The sequence below is a fragment of the Balaenoptera acutorostrata genome, chromosome 7 (genome assembly GCF_949987535.1).
Source record: "Balaenoptera acutorostrata chromosome 7, mBalAcu1.1, whole genome shotgun sequence".
Classification (NCBI taxonomy): domain Eukaryota; kingdom Metazoa; phylum Chordata; class Mammalia; order Artiodactyla; family Balaenopteridae; genus Balaenoptera; species Balaenoptera acutorostrata.
Window position 1 is genome coordinate 57,645,925 of NC_080070.1, and position 19,721 is coordinate 57,665,645.

The 19,721-nt window shown below is 36.7% G+C and overlaps 1 protein-coding gene across 9 annotated transcripts in view; it reads left to right on the forward strand.

Annotated features, from left to right (window-relative positions):
* Positions 1-19,721, forward strand: part of ANKIB1 (ankyrin repeat and IBR domain containing 1) — a 238,061-nt gene that overhangs the window by 130,193 nt on the left and 88,147 nt on the right. For 7 of the 9 annotated variants that reach the window (XM_057549575.1, XM_057549574.1, XM_028162265.2 and 4 more), the window contains one exon: positions 16,850-17,127. The exons of 1 other annotated variant lie outside the window; for it this stretch is intronic. In XM_057549575.1, the coding sequence (XP_057405558.1) occupies positions 16,940-17,127 (188 nt within the window). In that variant the 5' untranslated portion in view covers positions 16,850-16,939. Of the gene's footprint in view, positions 1-3,757; positions 3,835-16,849; positions 17,128-19,721 lie in introns of all 9 variants that reach the window. One more of the 9 variants, XM_057549576.1, reaches the window with a different exon arrangement.

Sequence of the window (19,721 nt, forward strand, 5' to 3'; positions counted from 1 at the left end):
CTATTGTAAATAGTGCTGCAATGAACATTGGGGTGCATGTGTCTTTTTGAATTATGGTTTTCTCTGGGTATATGCCCAGTAGTGGGATTGCTGGGTCATATGGTAATTCTATTTTTAGTTTTTTAAGTAACGTCCATACTGTTTGCCATAGTGGCTGTATCAATTTACATTCCCACCAACAGTGCAAGAGGGTTCCCTTTTCTCCACACCCTCTCCAGCATTTGTTGTTTGTAGATTTTCTGATGATGCCTATTCTAACTGGTGTGAGGTGATACCTCATTGTAGTTTTGATTTGCATTTCTCTAATAATTAGTGATGTTGAGCAGCTTTTCATGTGCTTCTTCACCATCTGTATGTCTTCTTTGGAGAAATGTCTATTTAGCTCTTCTACCCATTTTTGGATTGGGTTGTTTGTTTCTTTAATATTGAGCTGCATGAGCTGTTTATATATTTTGGAGATTAATCCTTTGTCCGTTGACTCATTTGCGAATATTTTCTCCCATTCTGAGGGTTGACTTTTCATCTTGTTTATGGTTTCCTTTGCTGTGCAAAAGCTTTGAAGTTTCATTATGACCCATTTATTTATTTTTGTTTTTATTTCCATTACTCTAGGAGGTGGATCAAAAAAGATCTTGCTGTGATTTATGTCAAAGAGTGTTCTTCCTATGTATTCCTCTAAGAGTTTTATAGTGTCTGGTCTTACATTTAGGTCTCGAATCCATTTTGAGTTTATTTTTGTATATGGTGTTAGGGAGTGTTCTAATTTCATTCTTTTACATGTAGCTGTCCAGTTTTCCCATCACCACTTATTGAAGAGACTGTCTATTCTCCATTGTATTTTCTGGTGGCATCTTTAAGATTCTCTATGTATAATATCATGTCATCTGCAAACAGTGACAGCTTTACTTCTTCTTTTCCAATTTGGATTCCTTTTATTTCTTTTTCTTCTCTCATTGCTGTGGCTAAAACTTCCAAAACTATGTTGAATAATAGTCGTAAGAGTGGGTAACATTGTCTTGTTCCTGATCTTAGTGGAAATGGTTTCAGTTTTTCACCATTGAGAACAATGTTTTTTCTCCATTGTATAGTCTCATCTCCTTTGTCATAGATTAATTGACTATAGGTGCCTGGGTTTATTTCTGGGCTTTCTGTCCTGTTCCATTGATCTATATTTCTGTTTTTGTGCCAGTACCATACTGTTTTGATCACTGCACCTTTGTGTTATAGTCCATAGTCAGGGAGCCTGATTCCTCCAGCTCTGTTTTTCTTTCTGAGGATTGCTTTGGCTATTCGGGGTCTTTTGTGTTTCCATACACATTTAAAATTTTTTTCTTCTAGTTCTGTGAAAAATGCCACTGGTAATTTAATAGAGATTGCATTGAATCTGTAGATTACCTTGGGTATTATAGTCATTTTGACAATATTGATTCTTCCAATCCAAGAACATCGTACGTCTTTTCATCTGTTTGTGTATCTTCGATTTCTTTCATCAGCAGCTTATAGTTTTCAGAGTAGATGTCTTCTGTCTCCTTATGTATGTTTATTCCTAGGTATTTTATTCTTTTTGATGCAATGGTAAGTGGGATTGTTTCCTTAATTTCTCTTTCTGTTCTTTCATTGTTAGTGTACAGAAATGCAAGAGATTTCTATGTATTAATTTTGCATCCTGCAACTTTACCAGATTCATTGATAAGCTCTAGTAGTTTTCTGGTAACCTCTTTAGAATTTTCTATGTATAGTATCATGTCTTCTGCAAACAGTGACAGTTTTGCTTCTTCTTTTCCAATTTGGATTCCTTTTATTTCTTTTTCTTCTCTGATTGCCATGGCTAGGACTTCCAAAATTATGTTGAATAAAAGTGGCAAGAGTGGGCATCCTTGTCTTGTTCCTGATCTTAGAGGAAATGCTTTCAGTTTTTCATCATTGAGTATGATGTTAGCTGTGGGTTTGTCATATATATTGCCTTTATTATTTTGAGGTAGGTTCCCTCTGTGCCCACTTTCTGGAGAGTTTTTTTAATTATAAATGGGTGTTGAATTTTGTCAAAAGCTTTTTCTGCATCTATTGAGGTGATCACATGGTTTTTATTTTTCAGTTGTTAATGTGGTGTATTACATTGATTGATTTGCATATATTGAAAAATCCGTACATCCCTGAGATATATCCCACTGGATCATGGTGTATGATCCTTTTAATGTATTGTTGGATTTGGTTTGCTAGTATTTTGTTGAGGATTATTGCATCTATGTTCATCAGTGATAATGACCTGTAATTTTCTTTTTTTATGATATCTTTGTCTGGTTTTGGTATGAGGGTGATGGTGGCTTCATAGAATGAGTTTGGGAGTGTTCCTTAGCATTTTTTGGAAGAGTTTGAGAAGGATAGGTGTTAGCTCTTCTCTAAATGTTTGATAGAATTCGCCTGTGAAGCCATCTGGTCCTGGACTTTTTTTGTTGGAAGTTTTTAAACCACAGTTTCAATTTCAGTACTTGTGATTGGTCTGTTCATATTTTCTGTTTCTTCCTAGTTCAGTCTTGGAAGATTGTACCTTTCTAAGAATTTGTCCATTTCCCTCTAGGTTGTCCATTTTATTGGCGTATAGTTGACTTGTAGTAGTCTCTTATAATCCTTTGTATTTCTGTGGTGTCTGTTGTAACTTCTCCTTTTTCATTTCTAATTTTATTGATTTGAGTCCCCCCCCTTTTAAAAAATTTATTTTATTTTTATTTATTTAAAAAAAATTTTTGGCCCCATCGCACAGCATGTGGGATCTTACTTCCCTGACCTGGGATCGAACCCGAGCCCCATGGAGTGGAAGCACAGAATCTTAACCACTGGACTGCCAGGGAAGTCCCTCTCCCTTTTTTTCGTGTTGACTCTGGCTAAAGATTTATCAATTTTGTTTATCTTCTTTAAGAACCAGCTTTTAGTTTCATTAATCTTTTCTTTTTGGTATAGTAGTCTGTATATGTACAAGATTGTTATAAGTTGCTGGTCTCTTAATTGCCACTGTATATCCAATATCCTGCATTTGTACAGTCCTCATGATCACATTGCTGGTTTGGATATCATATTTGTGTGTGGGTGATTTCCTACCTTTACTCTATGTTTGCCTTTACCCATGAACTTTCCCATGTGTCATTTTCTTGTTTGTAGTTGTGACCTTTTCTGCCTAGAGCAGCAGTCCCCAACCTTTTTGGCACCAGGGACCAGTTTTGTGGAAGACAGTTTTTCGACAGATGGGGGAGGGGAGATGGTTCAGGAGGTAATGCGGGTGATGGGGGGCCTGGTTCAGGCGGTAACGCAAGCAGTGTTTCAGGTGGTAATGTGAGCGATGGGGAGTGGCAGATGAAGCTTCGCTTGCTCGCCCACTGCTCATCTCCTGCTGTGCGGCCTGGTTCCTAATAGGCCGCCGACCGGTACCAGTCCATGGCCTGGGTGTTGGGTTCCCCGGGCCTAGGAAGGTCCTTTAGCATTTGTTGTAAAGCTGGTTTGGTGGTGCTGAATTCTCTTAGCTTTTGCTTGTCTGTAAAGCTTTTGATTTCTCTGTCGAATCTGAATGAGAGCCTCTCTGGGTAGCGTATTCTTGGTTGTAGGTTTTTCTCTTTCATCACTTTAAATATATCGTGCCACTCCCTGCCTGCTTGCAGAGGTTCTGCTGAAAAATCAGCTGATAACCATATGGGGATTTCCTTGTAAGTTATTTGTTGCTTTTCCCTTGTTGCTTTTAATATTTTCTCTTTGTCTTTAATTTTAGCAACTTGATTAATATGTGTCTCGGCATGGTCCTCCTTGGGTTTATCCTGTATGGGACTCTGCGCTTCCTGGACTTGAGTGAGTGTCCGTTCCCATGTGAATGTTTTCGGCTGTTATCTCTTTAAATATTTTCTTAGGCCCTTTCTCTGTCTCTTCTCCTTTTGAGACCTATCTAATGCGAATGTTGGTGCTTTTAATGTTGCCCCACAGGTCCCTTAGACCGTCCTCATTTGTTTTCGATCTTTTTTCTTTATTCTGCTCCACATCAGTGATTTCCACCAATCTCTTCCAGCTCACTTCTTCATTCTTCTGCCTCATTTATTCTATTGATTCCTTCTAATGTGTTTTTTATTTCGGTTATTGTATTGTTTGACTCTATTTAGTTGTTCTTTACATTTTATAATTCTTTGTTAAACATTCCTTGTATTTTCTCAGTCTGTGCCTCCATTCTTTTTCCTGGATCTTAGATCATCTTTACTGTCATTACTCTGAGTTTACTTTCAGGTAGATTGCCTATCTCCACTTCACTTAGTTCTTCTGGGGTTTTATATTGTTCCTTCGTCTGGAACATCTTTCTCTGCCATCTCATTTTGTCTAATGTTATGTATTTGTGGTCTACGTTCCACAGGCTGCAGGATTGTAGTTCCTCTTGCTGCTGGCATCTACCCTCTCTTGGGTGAGGTTGGTCCAGAGGCTTGTGCAGCCCTCCTGTGGGAGGGACTTGTGCCTGCCCCCTGGCTGTTGGAGCTGTGTCCTGTCCCTCTGGTGGGCAGGGCTGTGTTGAGATGTGCGTTTAGAGGCAGCTGTGGACTCAGGATGACTTTAGGCAGCCTATCTGCTGCTGGGTGGGGCTCTATTCCCACCACTTTGGTTGTTTGGCCTTAGGTGTCCCACCACTGGAGCCTGCAGGCTGTTGGGTGGGGCCAGGTCTTGGTGCCAAAATGCCAACCTCCAGTAGAGCTCACATCAATATATATTCCCTTGGGCCTCTGCCACAAGTGTCCTTGTCTCCCCAGTGAGCTACAGCCGACCCCCCACCTCCCCAGGAGACCCTCCAGGACACACAGGTAGGCCTGGCCCAGGCTTCTATGGAGTCACTGCTTTGCCCTGGGTCCCAGTGCATGTGAATCCTTGTGTACGCCCTCCAAGAGTAGAGTCTCGAAGTTTCCCCCAGTCCTGTGGAGCTCCTGCACTCAAGTCCTGCTGGCCTTCAAAGCCAAATGCTCTGGGGCTCCTCCTTCCAATGCCAGACCCCCGGGCTGGGGAGCCTGACATAGGTTCTACTGTAGGAGAACCCCTGTGATACAATTATTTTCCAGTTTATGGGTCACGATTTGATTATATTGTGAAAATGCCCCTCCTGCCATCTCATTGTGGCTTCTTCATTGTGTTTGGAAGTAGAATATCTTTTTAGGTAGCTTCCAGCCTTTCTTTTTTCGATGCTTCAGCAATTAGTTGTGATTTTGGTGTTTTCGTGAGATGAGGTGAGCTCAAGTCCTACTCCGCTATCTTGTCTCCACCTCCTAATTATTATCTCTTAAAATAGTGTTTGTATACAAATTTCTAACCTTTTATAAGTGGTGTGTCTTTTTTATCTTTATTTTTCAATTGAATGTAGAGTTGATTTAAGTTTAGGGAGCCTCAGTTTGAGGCGTAAGTAATTTCATCTTTTTCTCAACTGCATCGACTTTTAAGACTTTCACTTATTAATACCAAGATAAAACGCTTCCAATTTAACATTTTCACTTATTATTTATGAAGTAAGGACAATATAGTATTCAAAAATAATGAAAGCAAACACTGCTGAATAACCAGATATGCCAAAGTTGCTGAAATTAAGCTCTTTGCTGGCACCACTATAGCATTAGAGGCTGAAATGTTAATCTTCAGTTCTGTATGAAATTCTGAATTCAAAGTATGAAAAGCAGTTGTTAAGGGGGAATTAAAGTATAACACATAACATTTTGAGTAGTTGTAAAGACCAGCGTATGAAAGCTGAATATTGCCTAAGAAAAATTTTAGCTATTTGAAAATTTTAGTAGTGGAGAGTTCTAAGTTTTGTGATCATTGCAGATAATTATGTTTTAATAGGAAATAGAAAATTAAGAGTGATGTTTCATACGGTGGTTGCATCCCATGTTTGGACAGTTTTCCACTTGTGGACCTCATGCTAGCTATTTTCAGTGTTCATCTGCTAGTTTGGCAAAAAGAGGCAGTCAGTTGCTGCCCTTTGCAGCTATTTTCATTTCTTTCTTTACTAACTGCAGCATCCTTTTCCACACTGTGAAAGCTATATAGATATAAAAGGTATCCAACAGCAGCCAGAATTTGTTGGATTATCTCTTTCCTTGGTTGCTCAGAAACCTCAGGCAGCCAAACTGCCGCAATGAGTTTTCTAGTATTGTCATGATAATACTTTTGTGTTTGTGTAGCCATTTTATTTTGAATACTGCCATATTAAGGTATTGTAAAAACAGCAAAGTGAATTTTATTTCTGGAATGCATATTACAGGGAAGTTCCTTTCTTTGTTAAAAGATTTTTCGTAGCTCAGATCATTTTTGTAGTATTCTCTAATACTCATAAGTTTTCCTATAGAATATGGATGTTCATGAACTTCTTGCAGGAAGCCACCAAGATTAAAGCCACACTTGACTTCAATTTAATATGCAGTTAGGCAAGCTAATCCCCAAATCTCTTAACTATACTTCATTTTTAGCAACATTTTGGACTAAGACCTCTTGCTCCTTGCCTTAGATAGGGGTGTGTGTGTGTGTGTGTGTGTGTGTGTGTGTGTTTTCCATATACCTCCAGTGTGAGATTCTGTCTCCTGCTCCGGCTTTGTACTCAATTCTGTGTCCCTGTCACTTAGTATTTATAAGGGCAATTACATTGAAGAGACCTTTGTTAATAATGGTAGAGACCTAGAAAAATAGCGAAAGTGGAATTAACTTTGGTTCAGAAGACTGTTGAGAAAATATATAGTTTTTAACTTGCCAGAGGTCAGACACCTAATAAATGATGAAGTCTAGACTACCAGTTATATATTTTCCTGGTGTAGAACGTGGAGTTGGTGACATTTTTCTTAAGGTTTCACTGTCTTTTGAAAAGAATGAGTATTGAGTTCTTTAAAGGCAGCGACTAACTCTTTCCCAATGGCTTGCAGATCCTGATAGGAGAAGGGAGATAAAATTTATTGAGTACCTGCTATGCACTGTATTACATACTTTACCTAGATAATCATGACAATTCTGCAAGGTAGGTGGCCTTATCCCTTTTTTACAGATGAAAAAATTGAGGTACAGAGAGGTTAAATGATTTGTGTTAGCACTAAGAAGTAGTAGATGTGGGATTCCAACCCAGATTGTTCTACTACGCTGTGTTCCTTCCACCAAATCAGGGGTTGGCAAACTACATCCCGTGGGCTAAATCCTAGGTCTTATTTTTGTAAACAAAATTTATTAGAACACAACCACAACCATTCTACTATTACATGTTGCCTGTGGCTTTCAAGCTGCAACAGCAGAGTTGAGTAGTTATGACCGAGATCATATGACTCACTGAAGCCAAATGATTCACGAAGTAAATATTTTAATATTTCCTATCTGGCCTTTTACAGAAAAAGTTTGCTGACACCTGCACTAAACCGTACATTGTTTAGAGATGCTGTGAACTGAGTGTACATTCAGTAATATAAATTTCAGTCCTACTGAAGCATTAGACTTCAACAAGAGGAATAAAGTAGATTTCCCAAAATATAATGATGAAGGCAAACAACAAGCCATGAATGTTCAAAAGCTTTTAGTATTAAATTTGGAAAGATAGGATGAGATGATTTAAATGTAGTCGTTTCTGTTTCTATGATTCTATGCATTATAATTAATGAAAAATCAATACTTATATATCATTTCAGTTTTCTTGTTACAATAAGTTTAAATTGTTTTTCTTATTCTTTGTTTTATTTTTTTGTGGATATAAGCTAACACTTCAATAGTATATGTGACATTTAAACTATACCTCCAACTGTGTTAATTAATGTTTGCACTCAAAGAGAGGTTTTTGTTTATAATAAACTATAATATGGCTTAAATTTTTAAAATCTTTTATAGTAATAGGGTTAAGATCAAGGAGCATATGTTAGGGGGGCAGAGGTGCATAGAGACCAGCTGCTACAGTAAGTAACTTTACAGGTAGATGTAAGATTCCTCAATAGACTCTCACCAGTTTGACATCATATTTCTAAAGGCTGTCTTTAATACCAGTTAAACAAAGAGTGGGAGCCAATTATTTTGTTGAGATCAACCTTCAGTCCATAATAATGACTTTAAAAGTAATTTACTTTTGTGGAAAATGATAAATTACATTAGGAGTTGGTTATTTATTTCTGAAGAACTTCGTCTTCTATAAAAGATTCCTGGGAGTAGTTTATTAATTTAAGTGCACTTGAGTTTTTGATGCAGATTATTAACCTATGAATGGACAGGTTGAGAGACAAAGATTTAAAGGAAAAATTATAGAGCCCTTCACATTTAAAAGTTAGTCAGGAAATTAGGGAAAGTTTTCTGCAGTCTGTTGACAAGCTACATTTTTCTTACTTTTTCATTAAATACTTACCAAGTGCTGTGCTTTGCTAGTCAAAGATGTTGAAACTTTGCCTAGATTTTAGAAGCCCAGAATAATGAATTATTTTTGCCTCTTTGATAGTCCATCATTTGCTTCATAAAGGTCTATACATAGATTTATCTTGGAGTTGGAAGGGTTTGATTCAAACAAAGAGGGAACAGTCACTTCAGGCTATGCTAGTTGTGGCTATGAAAAAGTGAAAGGACACATCTGGCAAATTCTAGGCAAGACTTGTGAGAATAAATCTGAGAGGGAATGGAGCTGTGAATATTTTAATGCCTTTCCTGGCACCTTTCAGGACTATTACACTCATATTTTAAAAATGAAACAGACTTGAAAATAACTGAGAACGACAAAAATGTTTGTAGATGCCATTATGCTTTTCAACACGTGACAGTCATATTTAATGCACAGTTAGAGTTTTACTGATTTTTTAAGTGTCTTATTATTATAAATAACCACCCCAAGATATTATTGCCTTCTCAGATGTTTCTTTTTTCACATCTTGGGTAGAAATTATTTTCTTACAGAACATTTCACTAAAGGATTAATGTAAATCAAGGAAAGCATGTTATTAATCTAATCCAGTACTCTAACAATGTTCATAATTTGAGCTACATTCTATCAGGGATGAAAGATAAGACCAAAACAAGTGAAACTATCCAAATCCTTAGGAAAGACCCTTTAGAACCCATATGATAACCTTTATATTTGGTTATAGATAAAAATATATTAATATAATAAACTAGAGTTCTCATTAAGAATAATAAACCCCTAAAATGCTTAAGGCAGTGCAACAAAAGTACAGATTATTTCACTGAGAATAAACACAAGGCTCCTAGATTCTATGAAAAACAAAAGAAAAAAATAAAATCTAGGCTGTCCCTAAGAAAATCCCCAAAGTGGTTGTAGTATATTGTGATAAGCATAGAGTGTAGAAGGGATTTGCTCCTCATTCAAGATTCAAGATGAGATGATAAAGGAGTAGTAGTTTAGGTTAAAGATTCAGCAGCCCTCTGAAAAATTAAATAAAAAATTTATAATTATGTAGTATGATCTAATTTATGTATATAAATATTTATAGTGTACATATGTATACAAACACATATTTACATACATTATAAATAGGATGAGTACTTATCAAATGCTACCAGTGGTTAGTAAATAGACTATGAGTTCTTTGTCCTTTTTCTTTATCCATATTGTCAAAAATCTCTACTATGCATTGTATTTGCATATTTAAAGTGAGAAATCAATAACAAAGAACCCTTAAAAGACCCAAGTAGTGACCTCATTAAGTATAGATATGAACCAGAAAATGCGCTGCTGTCTTAAGTAGGTAGTTAACGCCTTTCTCTAAAATAGGCTTAGAAGATGTCTTACCTTGCCTGCTCACCTTCATCTCCATACTCTGATGTGACCATTTAGCTAGAGGGATCCAGGAGCTTTTTAAACAGTGGTGTATGCACGTTGAAATCACCCAAAGAGCTTAAATACCAGTGCCTGTGTACCACCCCCTAAGAGATTCTTACTTCATTGGTCTGGGTTATAGCCTGGCCAATGGGACTCTATGAAGTTTTCCAGGTTATTAAATGTACAGCCAAGGTTGAGAGCTTCTGTTTTATAGGAAACTTCAAAAACAACTCATCTGTTTTTTGGTCCTTTAATTTGTATTCTGTTGCAACTGTTGCTACCCTGTGCAATGCTTGTGTTGAACAAGTACATATTATTTTCAACTTTTTTTTAAAAGCTATGTTTTAATATCTAGCCTGCCAGTGAGTTAATTGGGTAAAGTGATAGACTTTTGTATTCTGCCTCTAAGTGTTTCTGCCTCTAGTCTATTTTCTACAGTGTCACAATAGCTAATTTTCTAAAGCATATAACGGCCCTGCATAAAAGGCTTTAATTATCCGTTCTTTACAACTTAAAGTATACATTTCTTAGTCTGGCCCCAACCTATCTTCAGTTTTATCTCCTGTTAGTACAGCACTAGAGACCCTAAACTCCACCATACTCACCAATTGAATAAGCCTTTTATTTCATACCTGCCTTTGCATAAGCTGTTTCGGTTGTCATTAATTTTGATAATGGTTCAAGAGTAGATTCAGAAACATTTATTGAAATGGAAAAAAACTAGCATTTATTAAGCACATTAGCCAAGGACTGTGGTAGCTACTACTTACATAAAGTTTCTTAATAATCCTTACTGTCGTCCTTAAGAAATGTTTTTCTTTTACTGTACACATAGGAACCTGAGGCTTTTGGAGGGTAATTACAATTACACAGCTAGTGTAGGTAAATATGAGATTTCAAACTCCAAGTTCAATGATTGTTTCCATGTCCTTCTTCCCCCACCGACCTCACATTGCTTCAGTTAGTAAATGCCCGTATGATCTTTATCATAACCTCTTTCCAAACATAGTAGGCATAAACATTTCATGTTTTTAACCTTGTTTTGAATTACTTACAGTAGAAGGAAATAAGTTTAATAGTATTGTGGTAGAATAATCACTGTTTCCATAGTTCTGTGTATAATTAGTTATAATCAGTTCTATTCGTTTGCTGTGAGTTTTGTAGTCCTACTATATATTAACATTTTAAAAATCTTTTCTCTGAGGATCTTATAAGTAAGTACTTAGCAGTTTCACTTTTCCTTTACAGTAATTTAACACATTCTGGAGTTCTTTTTTTTTAAATCTTCTAATTTAATTTAATTTATTTTTTTATACAGCAGGTTCTTATTAGTTATCAATTTTATACACATCACTGTATACATGTCAATCCCAATCTCCCAATTCATCACACCACCACCACCACCACCCCCGCCGCTTGGTGTCCATACGTTTGTTCTCCACATCTGTGTCTCAATTTCTGCCCTGCAAACCAGTTCATCTGTACCATTTTTCTAGGTTCCACATATATGCGTTAATACACGATATTTGTTTTTCTCTTTCTGACTTACTTCACTCTGTATAACAGTCTCTAGATCCATCCACGTCTCAACAAATGACCCAATTTCGTTCCTTTTTATGGCTGAGTAATATTCCATTGTATATATGTACCACCTCTTTATCCATTCATCTTTCGATGGGCATTTAGGTTGCTTCCATGACCTGGCTATTGTAAATAGTGCTGCAATGAACATTGGGGTGCATGGGTATTTTTGAATTATTGTTTTCTCAGGGTATATGCCCAGTAGTGGGATTGCTGGATCATATGGTAATTCTATTTTTAGTTTTTTAAGGAACCTCCATACTGTTCTCCATAGTGGTTGTATCAATATACATTCCCACCAACAGTTCAAGAGGGTTCCCTTTTCTCCACACCCTTTCCAGCATTTATTGTTTGTAGATTTTCTGATGATGCCCATTCTAACTGGTGTGAGTTGATACCTCATTGTAGTTTTGATTTGCATTTCTCTAATAATTAGTGATGTTGAGCAGCTTTTCATGTGCTTCTTAGCCATCTGTATGTCGTCTTTGGAGAAATGTTTATTTAGGTCTTCTGCCCATTTTTGGATTGGGTTGTTTTTTTAATATTGAGCTGCATGAGCTGTTTATATATTTTGGAGATTAATCCTTTGTCCATTGATTCGTTTGCAAATATTTTCTCCCATTCTGAGGGTTGCCTTTTCGTCTTGTTTATGGTTTCCTTTGCTGTGCAAAAGCTTTGAAGTTTCATTAGGTCCCATTTGTTTATTTTTGTTTTTATTTCCATTACTCTAGGAGGTGGATCAAAAAAGATCTTGCTGTGATTTATGTCAAAGAGTGTTCTTCCTATGTTTTCCTCTAAGAGTTTTATAGTGTCCAGTCTTACATTTAGGTCTCGAATCCATTTTGAGTTTATTTTTGTGTATGGTGTTAGGGAGTGTTCTAATTTCATTCTTTTACATGTAGCTGTCCAGTTTTCCCAGCACCACTTATTGAAGAGGCTGTCTTTTCTCCATTGTATATCCTTGCGTCCTTTGTCATAGATCAGTTGACCATAGGTGTGTGGGTTTATCTCTGGGCTTTCTATCTTGTTCCATTGATCTATGTTTCTGTTTTTGTACCAGTACCATATTGTCTTGATTACTGTAGCTTTATAGTATAGTCTGAAGTCAGGGAGTCTGATTCCTCCAGCTCCGTTTTTTTCCCTCAAGACTGCTTTGGCTATTCGAGGTCTTTTGTGTCTCCATACAAATTTTAAGGTTTTTTGTTCTAGTTCTGTAAAAGCTGCCATTGGTAATTTGATAGGGATTGCATTGAATCTGTAGAGTGCTTTGGGTAGTATAGTCATTTTCACAATATTGATTCTTCCAATCCAAGAACATGGTATATCTCTCCATCTGTTGGTATCATCTTTAATTTCTTTCATCAGTGTCTTATAGTTTTCTGCATACAGGTCTTTTGTCTCCCTAGGTAGGTTTATTCCTAGGTATTTTATTCTTTTTGTTGCAATGGTAAATGGGAGTGTTTCCATAATTTCTCTTTCAGATTTTTCATCATTAGTGTATAGGAATGCAAGAGATTTCTGTGCATTCATTTTGTATCCTGCAACTTTACCAAATTCATTGATTAGCTCTAGTAGTTTTCTGGTGGCATTTTTAAGATTCTCTATGTATAGTATCATGTCATCTGCAAACAGTGACAGTTTTACTTCTTCTTTGCCAATTTGGTTTCCTTTTATTTCTTTTTCTTCTCAGATTGCCGTGGCTAGGACTTCTAAAACTATGTTGAATAATAGTGGCAAGAGTGGACATCTTTGTCTTGTTCCTGATCTTAGGAAATGCTTTCAGTTTTTCACCATTGAGAATGATGTTTGCTGTGGGTTTGTCATATATGACCTTTATTATGTTGAGGTAGGTTCCCTCTGTGCCCACTTTCTGGAGAGTTTTTACCATAAATCAGTGTTGAATTTTGTCAAAAGCTTTTTCTGCATTTATTGAGATGATCATATGGTTTTTATTCTTCAATTTGTTAATATGGTGTATCACATTGATTGATTTGCATATATTGAGGAATCCTTGCATCCCTGGGATAAATCCCACTTGATCATGGTGTGTGTTCCTTTTAATGTGTTGTTGGATTCTGTTTGCTAGTATTTTGTTGAGGATTTTTGCATCTATATTCATCCGTGACATTGGTCTGTAATTCTTTTTTGTAGTATCTTTGTCTGTTTTTCTTTTTTTTTTTAATTTTATTTATTTATTTATTTATGGCTGTGTTGGATCTTCGTTTCTGTGTGAGGGCTTTCTCTAGTTGTGGCAAGCGGGGGCCACTCTTCATCGCGGTGCGTGGGCCTCTCACTATCGCGGGCTCTCTTGTTGTGGAGCACAGGCTCCGGACGCGCAGGCTCAGTAATTGTGGCTTACGGGCCCATTTGCTCCACAGCATGTGGGATCTTCCCGGACCAGGGCCCGAACCCGTGTCCCATGCATTGGCAGGCAGATTCTCAACCACTGCGCCACCAGGGAAGCCCCTTTGTCTGGTTTGGTATCAGGGTGATGGTGTCCTCATAGAATGAGTTTGGGAGTGTTCCTTCCTCTGCAGTGTTTTGGAAGAGTTTCAGAAGGATGGGTCTTAGCTCTTCTCTAAATGTTTGATAGAATTTACCTGTGAAGCCATCTCATCCTGTACTTTTGTTTGTTGGAAGATTTTTAATCACAGTTTCAATTTCATTACTTGTGATTGGTCTGTTCATATTTTCTATTTCTTCCTGGTTCAGTCTTGGAAGGTTATACCTTTCTAAGAATTTGTCCATTTCTTCCAGGTTGTCCATTTTATTGGCATAGAGGTGCTTGGAGTAGTCTCTCAGGATGCTTTTTGTATTTCTGCAGTGTCTGTTGTAACTTCTCCTTTTTCATTTCTAATTTTATTGATTTGAGTCCTCTCCCTCTTTTTCTTGATGAGTCTGGCTAATGGTTTATCAATTTTGCTTATCTTCTCAAAGAACCAGCTTTTAGTTTTATTGATCTTTGCTATTATTTTCTTTGTTTCTATTTCATTTATTTCTGCTCTGATCTTTATGATTTCTTTCCTTCTGCTAACTTTGGGTTTTGTTTGTTCTTCTTTCTCTAGTTCCATTAGGTGTAAGGTTAGATTGTTTATTTGAGATTTTTCTTCTTTCTTGAGGTAGGCTTGTATAGCTATCAACTTCCCTCTGAGAACTGCTTTTGCTGCATTCCATAGGTTTTGGATCATCGTGTTTTCATTGTCATTTGTCTCTAGGTATTTTTTGATTTCCTCTTTGATTTCTTCAGTGATCTCTTGGTTATTTAGTAACGTATTGTTTAGCCTCCATGTGTTTGTGTTTTTCATGTTTTTTTCCCTGTAATTCATTTCTGATCTCATAGCACTGTGGTCAGAAAAGATGCTTGATATGATTTCAGTTTTCTTAAATTTACTGAGGCTTGATTTGTGACCCAAGGTGTGATCTATCCTGGAGAGTGTTCCATGTGCACTTGAGAAGAAAGTGTAATCTGCTGTTTCTGGATGGAATGTCCTATAAATATCAATTAAATCTATCTGGTCTATTGTGTCATTTAAAGCTTCTGTTTCCTTATTTACTTTCATTTTGGATGATCTGTCCATTAGTGTAAGTGAGGTGTTAAAGTCCCCCACTATTATTGTGTTACTGTCGATTTCCTCTTTTATAGCTGTTAGCAGTTGCCTTATGTATTGAGGTGCTCCTATGTTGGGTGCATTTATATTTATAATTGTTATATCTTTTTCTTGGATTGATCACCTGATCATTATGTAATGTCCTTCCTTATCTCTTGTAACAGTCTATTTTAGCTGACATGAGTATTGCTACTCCAGCTTTCTTTTGATTTCCATTTGCATGGAATATCTTTTTCCATCCCCTCACTTTCAGTCTGAATGTGTCCCTACGTCTGAAGTGGGTCTCTTGTAGACAGCATATATATGGGTCTTGTTTTTGTATCCATTCAGCAAGCCTGTGTCTTTTGGTTGAAGCATTTAATCCATTCATGTTTAAGGTAATTATCGATATGTATGTTCCTATGACCATTTTGTTAATTGTTTTGGGTTTGTTTTTGTAGGTCCTTTTCTTCTCTTGTGTTTCCCACTTAGAGAAGTTCCTTTAGCATTTGTTGTAGAGCTGGTTTGGTGGGGCTGAATTCTGTTAGCTTTTGCTTGTCTGTAAAGCTTTTGATTTCTCCATGGAATCTGAATGAGATCCTTGCCGGGTAGAGTAATCTTGGTTGTAGGTTCTTCCCCTTCATCACTTTAAGTATATCATGCCACTCCCTTCTGGCTTGTAGAGTTTCTGCTGAGAAATCAGCTGTTAACCTTATGGGAGTTCCCTTGTATGTTATTTGTCATTTTTCCCTTGCTGCTTTTAATAATCTTTTTTTGTCTTTAATTTTTGCCAGTTTGATTACTATGTGTCTCGGCATGTTTCTCCTTGGGTTTATACTGTATTAGGCTCTCTGCGCTTCCTGGACTTGGGTGGCTATTTCCTTTCCCATGTTAGGGAAGTTTTTGTCTATAATCTCTCCAAATATTTTCTCTGGTCCTTTCTCTCGCTCTTCTCCTTCTGGGACCCCTATAATGTGAATGTTGTTGCGTTTAATGTTGTCCCAGAGGTCTCTTAGGCTGTCTTCATTTCTTTTCATTCTTTTTTCTTTAATCTGTTCTGCAGCAGTGAATTCCACCATTGTGTCTTCCAGGTCACTTATCCGTTCTTCTGCCTCAGTATTCTGCTATTGATTCCTTATAGTGTAGTTTTCATTTCAGTTATTGTATTGTTCATCTCTGTTTGTTTGTTCTTTAATTCTTCTAGGTCTCTGTTAAACATTTCTTGCATCGTCTCGATCTTTGCCTCCATTCTTTTTCCGAGGTCCTGGATCATCTTCACTATCATTATTCTGAATTCTTTTTCTGGGAGGTTGCCTATCTCCACTTCATTTACTTTTTTTGTGTGGTTTTATCGTGTTCCTTCATCTGGTACATAGCCCTCTGCCTTTTCATCTTGTCTATCTTTATGTGAATGTGGTTTTTGTTCCACAGGCTGCAGGATTGTAATTCTTCTTGCTTCTCTGGAGTTCTTATATGAGCAAAATTTCCTACATTTTTCACTATCCTACAAATTGGCTGAGTCAGATTTATTCATAATTTATACAGGGATTTAAGTGTATTCAACCATAGATTTTAATCAAGCTCATTTCCTGCCGATGTGAAGGAGAAAATTGAAAAGCACATATATGCAGGTAACTTTTATAGTATAAATTGCAGCCTGTGAAACCTTATCAGTTTCTGAGTGGAAAAATGTTACTGTTTATCAGGTTAATTTGGGCAACATTAAAAATTTGAGACTTTTTGGCTATCAAGATAAATTTGGTAAATTTAATATAGTTTTTCTCTTACATAATGCTTCCTAGATTTTATCAGTGTTCCTAATTATGATACTGTTTCTTTAGGATACTTCATAATTACTTTTTCACAATCTAATAATTTTTTCCTCCATTAGAATGTGAAACATGTTGCAGAAGCATTCAAGAAGTGGCTGAAGGGGTAAGGAAAAAGTGCCACTGCCTATCAGAAAAAAACAAAACAAAACATGGGAAATACAACCACCAAATTCCGTAAAGCACTCATCAATGGTGATGAAAACCTGGCCTGCCAAATATATGAAAACAACCCTCAGCTAAAAGAATCCCTTGATCCAAATACATCTTACGGGGAGCCCTACCAGCACAATACGCCATTACACTATGCTGCTAGACATGGAATGAATAGAATATTAGGGTAAGTATTACTGTAAACCAATTGATAACAAATTAGAGAAAGGGAAAAAAAAAACCCTGATCTTTAGAAAATATATGCATACATGTGTGCATGTTATGTGGTATTGTAGTGAATTAAACTTTCTAGAATTGAATATGCCTAAATTATTAAGTATGATTTTTTATTATGCCTAAATTAGACTGAAAGTTTCAGTAGTGAGGTTAGTTCACATATTCTTTTTTTTTTTTTAATTTATTTATTTTATTTATTTATTTTTGGCTGGGTTAGGTCTTTGTTGCTACGTGCAGGCTTTCTCTAGTTGCAGCCGCTCCGGAGGCTACTCTTCGTTGCAGTTGCACGGGCCTCTCATTGCGGTGGCTTCTCCCATTGCAGAGCACGGGCTCTAGGCACACGGGCTTCAGTAGTTGTGGTGCACAGACTCAGTAGTTCTGGCTCGCAGGCTCCAGAGCGCAGGCTCAGTAGCTGTGGCACACGGGCCCAGCTGCTCCGCGGCATGTGGGATCCTCCCGGACCAGGGCTTGAACCCGTGTCCCCTGTACTGGCAGGCAGACTCCCAACCACTGCGCCACCAGGGAAGCCCCACATATTCTTTTTACTGTAAATACATTTTGATCCTCAGTATGTTTCATAGTATGAACTTTTTATAATAGTGTAGTGTTTAATTTTCAACATTTCAATTCTAGAAAAGTACTTATCAACTCTCAAAAAATTGCAGGGAATTGTGCCCTAGGTAATTTAAGTTGAAAAACTAATGTGTTTAAGTTACCTATTCTTGATCAGATTTGAGTTTCCTTCTTTTAATGGGGTTCAGCTACTTGAAAAAACTTTTCTAAAAGCAAAACATTTCCTTGAAACTGAAAATACTAAGAAACTTTAAAAAATCTCTCTTCAACAAGAAAGCATTAGTGGCAGCAAATATGTGAAGATTCTCCTAATTACATGGTGTTTGCTAGCTTATAAGATGAAAGAAGCAAAAGATAGAAAAGTAGTTCCGAAACAAATTTAGTCTTTTTCGAAGTAGATTATGTAGTTATGGAAGTCTGATGCTAGAAGAGAAAGAAACACTTCTTTGCTTATGCAGTGAAATATAATTCTTAAACCAGTGTCCTGAGCAGTTTAGAACTTGACAAAAAACTTTTCAATCCTTTCTCTATTTCTTTTTATACAAATTTGTCATTCAAAATAAGCTGCTCTTTTTGGTATCCCTGAATCATGCCATGTGTGTTCTGTCTGCCACGTTCATTGTGCTCTTTCTGCCAGGAGTATCCCACTCCTCTCAGCTTTCTCTTTCTTACCTAAATTTTAGCCTTCCTTCAAGGTCCTAGGCACACTTTATCTATCTTCTTAGCCTGTCACAACCCATAGGAACTTCAGTCTTTTTTTTGAACTTCTATGGTTCTTTTTTGTTTGTTTGTATTACTTGTTTGGTATACACTATGTCATTGTATTTTATAATTTTGTGTATCTTCTCTTTGCCTACCTAAATTACAGCTTTTTTAAAGGACCTTCTTTATACTTCTAGCATGTAGCATAGTATATTACACAAAGTAAGTAGAAATTTTATAAAATCATTGCACAGGAAATATCTTTATGATCAGGATTTGTGAATGAGAAAAATTCCATAAATAATTTAGGTTATCCAGGCCTATGACTATCAAGTAGGCATTTTTGTAACCTCTTAAAAATAAAATGGGTATTTCTTGACTTAAAAACAGGTATTTCTATAACCTCTCCTTTTTGCATTTATCTTTTATTTTCATTTCTTGTAAAGTACCCATTTAGAAGCCACCTCCAACTCATCTTCTTATATTTTTTCTTCCAAAACTGGGTCTTCCCTATGTTAATGACACTAACATATTGTACTAATAAAATAATGGCAAACACATTGAGGCCTTGCTGTTTTCTTTTTTTTGATTTTTTGTTTTGTTTTTGTTTTTATTTCCATTACGCTAGGAGGTGGATCAAAAAGGATCTTGCTGTGATTTATGTCAAAGAGTGTTCTTCCTATGTTTTCCTCTAAGAGTTTTATAGTGTCCAGTCTTACATTTAGGTCTCGAATCCATTTTGAGTTTATTTTTGTGTATGGTGTTAGGGAGTGTTCTAATTTCATTCTTTTACATGTAACTGTCCAGTTTTCCCAGCACCACTTATTGAAGAGACTGTCTTTTCTCCATTGTATATCCTTGCGTCCTTTGTCATAGATCAGTTGACCATAGGTGCGTGGGTTTATCTCTGGGCTTTCTATCTTGTTCCATTGATCTATATTTCTGTTTTTGTGCCAGTATCATATTGTCTTGATTACTGTAGCTTTATAGTATAGTCTGAAGTCAGGGAGTCTGATTCCTCCAGCTCCGTTTTTTTCCCTCAAGACTGCTTTGGCTATTCGAGGTCTTTTGTGTCTCCATACAAATTTTAAGGTTTTTTGTTCTAGTTCTGTAAAAGCTGCCATTGGTAATTTGATAGGGATTGCATTGAATCTGTAGAGTGCTTTGGGTAGTATAGTCATTTTCACAATATTGATTCTTCCAATCCAAGAACATGGTATATCTCTCCATCTGTTGGTATCATCTTTAATTTCTTTCATCAGTGTCTTA